The 12,275-nt window shown below is 36.9% G+C and overlaps 1 protein-coding gene across 1 annotated transcript; it reads left to right on the forward strand.

Moving 5' to 3' along the window:
• The first annotated feature begins 7,995 nt into the window (after positions 1 to 7,995).
• LOC110299074 (olfactory receptor 481) lies at positions 7,996 to 8,934 on the forward strand. The gene has a single exon (XM_021168672.1). The coding sequence runs from the start codon at positions 7,996 to 7,998 to the stop codon at positions 8,932 to 8,934; it is 939 nt and encodes a 312-aa protein (XP_021024331.1).
• Positions 8,935 to 12,275: the final 3,341 nt, after the last annotated feature.

The following is a 12,275-nucleotide window of genomic DNA, read 5'->3' on the forward strand; positions in this document are numbered from 1 at the left end:
GAGACACATGGACACTAACAGAAGTTATGAAACAAATGAATTTAATAGATATCTATAGAAAATTTTATCCTAAAACAAAAAATATACCTTCTTCTCAGCACCACATAGTACTATCTCCAAAATGGACCATATAATCGGTCAGAAAATGGGCCTCAATAGATACTAAAATATTGAAATTACCCCATGCATCCTATCAGATCACCAGGGACTAAGGCTGATCTTCAATAACAGCACAAACTATAGAAAGCCAGCATTCATGTGGAAACTGAACAACACTCTTCTCAATGATACCTTGGTCAAGGAAGAAATAAAGAAATTAAAGATGTTTTAGAGTTTAATGAAAGCGAAGCTACAACATACCCAAACTCATGTGACACAATGAAGGCAGACCTAAGAGGAAAACTTATAGCCCTGAGTGCCTCCAAAAAGAAACTAGAGAGAGCATACACTAGCAGCCTGACAGCACACCTAGAAGCTCTAGAACTAAAGGAAGCAAATTCACCCAAGAGGAGTAGACAGCAGGAAATAACCAAACTAAGGGCTGAAATCAACCAAGTGGAAACAAAAAGAACTATTCAAAGAATCAAACAAACCAGGAGCTGGTTCTTTGAGAAAATCAACAAGATAGATAATCCCTTAGTCAGACTAACTAGAGGGCACAAGGACAGTATTCTAATTAACAAAATATGAAATGAAAAATAAGACATATAAACAGAACCTGAGGAACCCCAAATCATCATCAGATCCTACTACAAAAGGCTTACCCAACAAAACTGGTAACCCTGGATGAAATGGACAACTTCCTAGAGAGATACTAGGTACCAAATTTAAATCAGGATCAGATTAATGATCTAAACAGTCCCATTTCCTCTAAAGAAATAGAAGCAGTCATCAATAGTCTCCCAACCAAAAAAAGCCAAGGACGAGATAGGTTTAGTGCAGAGTTCTATCAGACATTCAAAAAGACCTAATTCCAATTCTCCTCAAATTATTCCACAAAATAGAAACAGAAGGAACTCTACCCAATTCATTCTATGAAGCCACAATTACTCTGATACCTAAACCACACAAGGATCCAACAAAGAAAAAGAACTTCAGACCAATTTCTCTTATGAATGTGGATGCAAAAATACGCAATAAAATCCTAGCAAACCGAATCCAAGAACACATCAAAACGATCATCCCTCATGACCAAGTAGGCTTCATCCTAGGGATGCAAGGAATTTTTAATATACAGAAATTCATCAACATAATTCACTATATAAACAAACTCAAAGACAAAAACCACATGATCATCTCGTTAGATGCTGAGAAAGCATTAGACAAAATTCAGCACCCATTCATGAAAGTCGTGGAAAGATCAGGAACCCAAGCCCCATAACTAAACATAATAAAAGCAATCCACAGCAAACTAGTAGCCAACATCAAACAAAATGGAGAGAAACTGGAAGCAATCCCACTAAAGTCAGGGACAAGACAAAGCTGCCCACTTTCTCCCTACCTATCCAATATAGTACTTGAAGTCCTAGCCAGAGAAATTTGACAACAAAAGGAGATCAAGGGGATACATTGGAAAGGAAGAAGTTAAAATATCACTATTTGCAGATGATATGATAGTATATATAAGTGACCCTAAATATTCCACCAGAGAACTCCCAAACCTGATAAACAACTTCAGTACAGTATCTGGATATAAAATTAACTCAAATAAATCTGTGGCCTTTCTCTACACAAAGGATAAATGGACTGAGAAAGAAATTAGGGAAACAACACCCTTCAAAATAGTCACAAATAATATAAAATACCTTGGTGTGACTCTAACCAAGGAAGTGAAAGATCTGTATGATAAAAACTTCAAGTCTCTGAAGAAAGAAATTGAAGATCTCAGAAATTGGAAAAATCTTCCATCATCATGGATTGGCAGGATTAATATAGTCAAAATGGCTATCCTGCCAAAAGCAATCTACAGATTCAATGCAATCCCCATCATAATTCCAACTCAATTCTTAACTGAGTTAGAAAGGGCAATTTGCAAATTCATCTGGAATAATAAAAAAACCTAGGATAGCAAAAACTATTCTCAACAATAAAAGAACCTCTGAGGAAATCACCATGCCTGACCTCAAGCTGTACTACAGAGCAATTCTGATTAGAAACTGCATGGTATTGTACACTGACAGACAGGTAGATAAATGGAATAGAATGGAAGACCCAGAAATGAATCCACACTCCGATTGTCACTTCATCTTTGACAAGGGAGCTATAATCATCTAGTGGAAAAAAGACAGCATTTTCAACAAATGGTGCTGGCTCAACAAGTGGTTATCATGCAGAAGAATGCTAATTTATCCATTCTTATCTCCTTGTACAAAGCTCAAGTCTACTTGGATCAAAGTCCTCCACATAAAACCAGAGACACTGAAATTAATAGAGGATAAAGTGGGGAAAAGCCTCGAAGATATGGGCACAGAGGGAATGTTTCTAAACAGAATAGCAATGGCTTGTGCTGTAATATCAAGAATTGACAAATGGGACCTCATGAAATTGCAAAACTTCTGTAAGGCAAAAGACACTGTCAATAAAACAAAAAGGCCACAAACAGATTGGGAAAGGATTTTTACCAATCCTAAGTCAGATAAGGGACTAATATCCAATACATACAAAGAGCCCAAGAAGCTGGACTTCAGAAATTCAAACAACCCCATTAAAAATGGGGTACAGAGCTAAACAAAGAATTCTCAAGTGTGGAATACTGAATGGCTTAGAAGCACCTGAAAAAAATGTTGAATATCCTTAACCATCAGGGAAATGCAAATCAAAACAACCTTGAGATTCTTCCTCTCTCCAGTCAGAATGGCTAAAATAAAAAATTCAGGTGACAGCAGATGCTGGCAAGGATGTGGATAAAGTGGAACATTCCTCCATTGCTGATGGGATTGCAAGCTTGTACAACCACTCTGGAAATCAGTCTGGTGGTTCTTCAGAAAATTGGACATAGTACTACCAGAATATCCAGCAATACCTCTCTTGAGCATATACCCAGAAGATGTCCCAACGGGTAATTAAGGACACATGCTCCACTATGTTCATAGCACCCTTATTTATAATAGCCAGAAGTTGGAAAGAACCCAGATGTCCCTCAACAGACGAATGGATACAGATATTGTGGTGCATTTACACAACGGAGTACTACTCAGTTATTAAAAACAATGAATTCATGAAATTCTTGGGCAAATGGATGTATCTGGAGGATATCATCCTTAGTGAGGTAACCCAATCACAAAAGAAGTCACTTGATATGCATTCACTGATAAGTGGATATTAGCCCAAAAACTTAGAATACCCAAGATACAATTTGCAAAACAAAAGAAAATCAAGAAGAACGAAGACCAAAGTGTCGATACTTCATTCCTCAGAATAGGGAGAAAAACACCCATGTAAGGAGTTACAGAAACAAAGTTTGGTGCTAAGATGAAAGGATGGACCATCCAGAGACTAACCCACCCAAGGATCAATCCCATAATCAGCCACCAAACCCAGAAACTATTGCATATGCCATCAAGATTTTGCTGAAAGGACCCTGATATAGCTACCTTGAGTGAGGTTATGCCAGTGCTTGGCAAATACAGAAGTGGATGTTCACAGTCATCTATAGGATGAAACACAGGGCCCCCAATGGAGGAGCTAGAGAAAGTATCCAAGGAGCTGAAGTCTGCAACCGTATAGGTGGAACAACAATATGGAACTAACTGGAACTAACCAGTACCCCCAGAGCTCGTGTCTCTAGCTGAATATGTAGCAGAAGATGGTCTAGTTGGCCATCATTGGGAAGAGAGGCCCCTTAGTCTTGCAAACTTTATATGCCCCAGTACAGGGGAACGCCAGGGCAAAGAAGTGGGAGTGAGTGAGTAGGGGAGAATGGTGTGGCAAGGGTATAGGGAACTTTCGGGATAGCATTTGAAATGTAAATAAAGAAAATATATAATTAAAAGAAATTTTAAATCCAAAAAAAAAAAAAAAAAGCCTTAACACCCACATGTCAGTTCATAACTGTTAGTTAACTTTAGTTCCAGAGGACCTGACATCCTTCTCTGGTCTCCACATATACATCCAGGTAAAAGGCCTATATACATAGCATAAATAAATTAATTAATTAAAAAAAATAAAAGTGGGCTAAGAAATTGAACAGACATGTGAATTACCAATGGATATACTGAAAAATGTTTAGTGTCACTAATCATAGCCAAAATGTCAATAAAAACTACAATTATATATTTCCTATACTTCTTAGGATGACTGTTGCAAAAAAGCAAGTGTTTCATTTATGTGGAGTATATAGTAATCTGTGTTGTAGATAAGGGTGTAAAACAGTGCAGTCTCTGCAGAAAAAATATGCAGTTTTCTTTTAAAAATTAAGAATGAAATTGCCAGGTGAGACAACAATCTGTCTTCTCAATATTCAATCAAACGAATTAAAATCTCTTTTTAAGCACTATTAAGGCTTCCTACTAGGCACAGTACTCATTACAACAACCAAAACTTAAAAAAAAAAATCTAATGCCCATTAACAGATGAATCGATGAAAAAACTGTGGTATGTTTATACAAGGAAATATCACTTAATCTTAAAGCAGAAGGAAAGTGCAATACACCACAGAATAATTCATAGTCCCCGGGGATACCAAACTAAGTGAAATAAGCCCATCACAGAAGAGCAAGTGCTGCATGATTTCAGGTAATATGAGTTCTTTAAAATAGACAAGTGCACAAGCCCAGAAAGTGGAACTGTGGGCCCTGAGCTTGGGGGTAGGGAAAGTATTTTATTAGCTTTCCTAGCCCATGGGCATACATTTTCAGCTAGGAAGAATTAATCAGTTTTATAGATCTACTACTATATAACCTTTCTGTAGTTACCCATGCTTTCTTATACACTTAAAATTGGTTAGACAGGTAGATCACATGTGATAGTCTTAGCATGATAAAATAAGAACTCTAAAAAGATTTATTATTCATTTATTTGATATGGGTAGGGTAGTATGATGTGAATGGCAGTCTTCTGAGTTTTAAGAACTAGTCAAAAGAGATTCCTCCCCTAGGTTAGTTATAGAACACTGCAAGCATTTTTTTTTTCAGGGTTCTCTGAGACTGCCCATTTGTAGAAAATATCTTAGTCCAAGATGTCAGGAAAGTCATTGATAACAAAGTTATTTAAATTTAGGACATAAATTGACTACAGTTAGTTATCTATGAGAAAAGTCATGGAGCAGGACATACAGAATGATTTACAGTTGAGTAAGGATAAAGTGGAAGATTATATTATCATTTAACTATGTCACACTGATGATTTGATCATTATATGAACAATTTTTAAACACTTTAGCATGAAGTCAACAAATATCTATTTACCTTTCCCTGTATTCTAGACTTGAATTCTTAAATATGCATGTAAAAAGTCACATACGGATCAACAACTATGAGCAAAATGCTAATGGGAAGACAAAGGTGAATGAACTGCATTCTCCCAGATGCAGTAGGGGACATTTTAACTTAATTGTTGGCAGGCTGTTTATACTATTCACCAGCCACTGTACTTTCTTACAGCCTAAATGAGCAGTGTGTTTATAGAATAGATGAAAGTATGCATCCTATTTCTTAACTAGCTGGAATTGGGCCATTTGAGGTTCTAGATTTCCAAGTGTGGGTTCTCAGGCTTAGCTTTGTAGTGAAGAGGGCTGTCCAAATGGAGTCCTTAAGCCCACCATGAAAAGATCTTGCCTTTTAACCAGGAAAGTGCAGCCTCAATTTAAGGTCATTGTAACTGTCAATCATGGCTAGGATAATCTGACAGTCAGAATGCCAGTGTGCATGGCAGGGACATTAAAGTGTCAGTATTAGTTTGATTATTCTATTGAAAATCATAAATGTTAGTAGCCAATGAAGAATGGGGGGTGTATCTGTCCACAAGTACCATTCGTATCTCATCTTCTAAAACAAACTTACAAGGTGTGGAAAATAAATATGATTTCATTAACAAAAATGATATTTCATATCTGTTGTGTGCATAGCTGTACAATAAATTCTTCTGATAAATGTATCATCTATGAAAAGAAATATGAAACCGGGGCCATAGAATACAGCCATATTTTAGAAGTACCAATTTTAAGTTACAGCTAAGTGATGTCATTTGCTTTTGAGAATCATTCAATTAAAAACAAATTAAACCCATGGGTAATTAAAAATATTTCATTCATATACTTGTATATAATCATAGGCACATTTTATTTCACTGTCTCAAAAGGTAAGTACTTGTAAATTCTCTGTCCCATTAGATTGTCAGTAAGATTGTCCAAAATAAGTGAAGTAATTAACTTGTAATTTTAAGGGAAGTAAGTTATTTTGGGCTGTATCCCAAATGATCAAAACTCACTTAAACGTGGCTTTGCTCTGCAGTAACAATTCCTTGGAGCCCCTCTTGGGTGTTGTGGTAGATGTGTCACTGACTGGTTTGTCAAGGATATAGTAACACTTAAATTTCCTAAGTGTTGCAGAAGTAACTATTTGTCTTGAGGAAGATGTAGAAGATTGATACATTTTTGCTGTTTCTTTTGAGTTTGAACAGTGCTCAGTATTGTCTTTATTCACACTTATAAACACAGGAATCCAGTGTGGTATGTATGTTATCCTTTGTACAGGTGGGAAACAGGAAGTTTAAAGTACTTGTCATTTGCCTGTTTCCATGCACTAGGGGAGGTAAAAATTGGTCCTTGGTTCGTGTGGCTTCTCACTCCATTGTATTTCTGTATATGGCTTGTGTTTATTTTTCAGGCGGCCACATTCTACCTTGAAACATTTGTATCTTTTATACCTTTAATTTCTTTAAGAAAGTTTGTCTTGGGTTTGAGTTTTTCTCTAGAAGTTAGTCAGGGAATTTTGATTCATATTACTATAGAAACTTTGGCCTAATTCAACTTAATAGATTTGAATTCAGCTGCTAGTGTGTGTGTGTGTGTGTGTGTGTGTGTGTGTGTATTACTGATACCAATATATGTATTGTTTCTTAGATCTCAGAAGTTTAAAAGAAAAAGCAAATAATTCTAAGGAATCTGTTGGTCTTTAGAGTTGTGGAAATGTGTGAATAGGACTAACATTCTCCCTATCCTTGTTCATGCTCTTGAAAGAAGGCCCATTATTCTAATGCTAATTGAAATGCCAATAGCCTTTTCATTATAACTTGCTAAGTTTTGTAGCTTCCCATTCCATCTAGACCCCTCTAACTCTGTTGCCCTATGCCAAGTGCACATCCTTTTCTTGTCTGACTGCTGCGTTTTAGAACTGGTGATATAAAAACTTGCCACTTCTTACAATCCCATAAGGGTAAAAGGAGTGGAGAAGAGTCATGTGAAATTTTGCAAAATGTCTAGTAAGTTTACACCAGAGTGAAAATAAAAATTGTGCTGAGCCTTGCTATCTTGAACATAGTACTGATTATTTTTTATAACTAAGAAATTAGGTTGTTTTATTCTAACATGTCATTAAAAAAAGATGTCCAAGTTAGTTCTATTGTTATTAATAAGACAATGACACAAAAGGTGGCTGCACTTACTGGAGAAGAGAACAATGGGGCAGAGGATTGTTTGTTATGGGTATGGGAGCACTAAGAGTTAGCCCTGGCATAAATATTTAAGTTTTTGCTATTAAAATTAATGTCACTATGGATTACCCATATATATAGTTCCTATACATACCGGGAACAAACTTGTTTTTATCACATGCAAGTAGGAACTTTATAGTTGGATCCTAAAGTAATTGAATTTCCTATTATAATACCTTATGGAATTTTAAAGAAAACTTACAAAGCATTCTATCACTAAGATAAAATTGCTATTTTAAAATGTAATTATAAAACTATATTTAGGTACATAAATTAACTACAGGGTCATTTCAGTCAGTGACTCTCCTCTGGTTCTAGTTCCAGTGGGCACCATTGAGTGAATGAATGGAGACTGAAAATGACACCATGGTGACAGAATTCATTATTTTGGGACTAACAGATAGTGCTACACTACGTGCTATCTTATTTGTGTTCTTTCTACCGGTTTATATAGTGACTGTAGTGGGAAATATCAGTATAATCCTCCTAATTCGGAGCAGCCCACAGCTTCACACCCCCATGTACCTGTTCCTCAGCCATCTAGCCTTTGTGGACATTGGCTACTCCACATCAGTCACACCTATCATGCTCATCAGTTTCTTAAGAGAAGAAACTACTATCCCTCTCGCTGGCTGTGCAGCCCAGCTTGGCTCTGATGTAGCTTTTGGAACTACCGAGTGCTTCCTGCTGGCCACCATGGCTTATGATCGCTATGTGGCCATCTGCTCACCCCTGCTCTACTCCACTCAAATGTCCCCAGCAATCTGCTGCTTCCTGTTGGGGGCATCCTATTTGGGTGGATGCATGAATGCTTCATCATTCACAGGCTGTTTTGTGAACCTAAACTTCTGTGGCCCCAACAAGGTCAACCATTTTTTCTGTGATCTCTTCCCACTTGTGAAACTGTCTTGTGGTCATGCTTATATTGCTGAAATATCTCCATCCATCTCTTCTGCCTCCGTCCTTGTGAGCACGCTCTCTACGATCATTGTGTCTTACATTTACATCCTGCACTCAATCCTAAGGATGCGCTCTGCTGAGGGAAGGAACAAGGCTTTTTCCACCTGCACGTCCCACCTTACTGCAGTCACTTTGTTTTACGGGACAGTTCTGTTTGTGTATGTGATGCCCAAGTCCAGCTATTCAGCTGACCAAGTCAAAGTGGCCTCTGTGGTCTATACAGTGGTGATCCCCATGTTAAACCCTCTGATCTATAGTTTGAGGAACAAGGAGGTGAAGGAGGCAATGAAAAAATTAATGGCGAGAACACATTGGTTCCCTTGAAGTAAATCAGAAGGAAAAAAAACCATGGCTAATAAAATCAGTAATTTGAGGAACATTGGTGCTTGATATTTTCATGTTATTTACCCTAAACATTTAGATAGAGAGAAGCTCCTATAAATACAGAAATTTGACCTCTTCCCACTTGGGAAGCTCTCTTCAGGTCATGCTTATATTGCTGAAATATCTACATACATTTCTTCTGCAATTTATTTGTGTCTTTTCTATAGTTTATATAGTGACTGTAGTGGGAAATATCAGCATAATCCTCTTAATTACAAGCTTCTCCCACATACCTGTTTTTCAGCCATCTAACTTTCTTGGGCATTGTCTACTCCACATTGGTCACACCCATCATGTTTATCCATTTCTTAAGAGAAAAATACCCCACCTGATTATATTATTTGATTCATAATCTCACTGGCTGCTTATTTCCATTTACAAGTTTAAAAGTGCCATTTACATTAATATCTGCTACATTCAAATGAAATGTGGGCTTTTTAAAAGGTAAGAATACTTCACAGGATAGTTATGACTCTGAATATTCCTTATTGGCCAATTTTGTAATGCTATTAAAATAGACATTTCAAAGATCAAATGTCTTTCAATCTCCTATTTATAATAACTTTTGGGAATGAAATTTCCAGTAGACATATAAAAAATTGTATATCTGACAAGTTAGGTGTTCACCACACTCTAGAGGTTTTTCCCTTACATGATAAAACACTCTTTTAACTCCAGGAAACAGTGAGAATTATGTCTCAGAAAAAAATCTCTGTTTAGTTTTATTTAATTTGATCCAGAATGAAAAAACAAAAAACAAACAAACAGAAAAAAAACCCCAAACCAAAAAATAACCCATGATCCTGCCACTTTACCTTTGTAAGATCTAAATCAGATAAAGGAGGAAATTGAATGAATCTTAGTCTTGATCTGATAACTGATACTCCATACATAGTTATTAGAGTGGAACTGGGTATAGACTTTTCACTGGAGGATGATAATGTGGTGAGAAAACTGACTTTGAACACTAGCAAGTAGACAGGAAATTATGTCTCAATCAGAAAATGCCCTTACCACTCACTTTTCTAACCTCTTGGTCACTGCTTACACAATTCATGATCAGTATCTGTGTGGTAGTCTCTCCCTTTAGCTCTTCTAACAGTGATTTCTGATTAATATTTTAGTGAATACACTTTTTTTTAAATTAACACATTTGTAATGTTGGAAAAACACTGAGAAAATTATGAAAAACACATTTCATAAGCTGACCTCTCTTTCTTGGATCCTTCATTAGGTAGACTGAGCAGATGTTCTTGTCTTCTGGTAGCAAATTTCTCTGTTTATGGTTATGAAATTTGTTCATTCGCATTTCTCTGCTTCTATCATAATGGACACATGCTTTCACCAATGCAATACTTTTAGGCAGACACCTGCACAGACCTATGTGGCCTGGGTACTCCAGGATTTGACTTCATCCCAGGGAAAAGATTATTTCAGTGTCATGATGGGAGTCTGAACTCTGATGCCTGAAGATTTTCATTCTCTGGCCATTCTCATCTTTACTTCCACTTGGCTCTTCAGGAAGGTAATATAACTCTTTCTCCAAATGGAATCTTCCTTAGAGGACAGACAAATTTTTCTACAAGACTCTCAAATCCAGTGCACCTTACTGAATTGGCTATATCTCTTCTTAATATTCTTTTTTTTTCATCTCCTTTCTTTTTTCTTTTTCTTTTTCTTTTTCTTTTTCTTTTTCTTTTTCTTTTTCTTTTTCTTTTTCTTTTTCTTTTTCTTTTTCTTTTTTTCTTTTTTGTTTTTGGGTTTTTCATGACAGGGTTTCTCTGTATAGCTCTGGCTGTCCTGGAACTCATTTTGTAGACCAGGCTGGCCTCGAACTCAGAAATCTGCCTGCCTCTGCCTCCCGAGTGCTGGGATTAAAGGTGTGCCCCACCATGCCTGGCTTTTCATCTCCTTTATTAATACACATCACCTCTTTGTAAAATGTTATCTTTGTTTTCATTGTTGTGACCAAGTACCAGACAGAAACAACTTAAGGGAGGAAAGACATCTTTTGGTTCACAGTTCCATCATGGTGGGAAAGTGTGGCCCCTGGGGTGTCTCATGACTTATCACAATGTGGTAAGGTACGAAGCAGAGAGCTTGGGGCACAAGTAGGACCTAATATCACCTTTAAGTCATGCCCCTTTTAATAGGCCACAGACCGAAGGCTTATTCCATAGTCTTTTCCCCAGATACCAGCCCACCAACCAGAGAGTAAGTATTCAAACATAAAGTTGAGAACATGGGAGGAGATGGGTCATGACATTTTATATACAGACTATAGTAGGCATGGTACTCTCATAGACATGGATGTACCTTACTGCATGCCCTTTTAAATGGTCAGTCTACCTCCTTATTTTTCCTTCATTCAAAAGATTGCTATGTGACATATTTATCTGAGTCTTTTTTGTTTGGAAGTTTAAATGTTCCTTTACTGATTCGTACAGAGGTATGTCTCATGTGTTTCAATGCTAAAGAATTCAGGCTTAATTCATCCAGGTGTAAAATGTGTGGGTAGAACTCTCATTGATATAGTCCTTTTGGGCGATGAGATAGATTCATGTTCTGCTCTCTTGTTCTGAAGATACATGAAAGAACAAAGCATTACCTGCACAAATAGAATAACTGATGCTAGAAAATAAAATTTTTATGAATGATCACATGGTTTCATATTTGGTTTGTTTTGGTTTGGTGCTGGAGACTGTGCTCAAGGTTTGTGGGTGCTAGGTAAACACTCTACTGCAACTAACCCCTTTCCCTGTTTTTATACCCTGAGATCCTTACCTTGTGTCATAGGGCAGATATTCAGGTCTTCTTCCTCAAAACTATGACTTTACCCATTATTTTACTAAACAGCCCAAAACAGCTCAGAGTGCTGAAGGTGTGCATGCTCCCAAGAGAAAAGGTAATGAAGGACTAGGGTACAGTTTGAAAATGAATTTTGTCTTTATAAAATATACATGGAAGACTTCTAATTCTCAGGGTCATTGAATGTGACTTTACTTGGAAACAAATTCATTGCAGATAAAAGTTTTTAGAAAGATAGCCTACTGGAATAAATTGGGCCCAAGTAAACTAAGACTAGGGAACTCATACAAAAGGGAAATTTTTGGATACAAACACTGCAAAAAGCAAAACACCATTAAAAAGATGACACAGATCTGGATGCTGCTGCTATATGCCAATGAATGTCAAAAATAGCCTTAAATGTGAAAAAGTCATGAGAGGGGCATGGGACAAATTTTCCCTCAGAACTATGAGAGGAAACAGCCTAATGATGC

The sequence above is a fragment of the Mus caroli genome, chromosome 7 (assembly GCF_900094665.2).
Source record: "Mus caroli chromosome 7, CAROLI_EIJ_v1.1, whole genome shotgun sequence".
NCBI classification, from domain to species: Eukaryota; Metazoa; Chordata; class Mammalia; order Rodentia; family Muridae; genus Mus; species Mus caroli.

Bases quoted from the DNA above. Each gene is read 5' to 3' on its own strand.
- LOC110299074 (XM_021168672.1), top strand. From the start codon at position 7,996: ATGGAGACTGAAAATGACACCATGGTGACAGAATTCATTATTTTGGGA.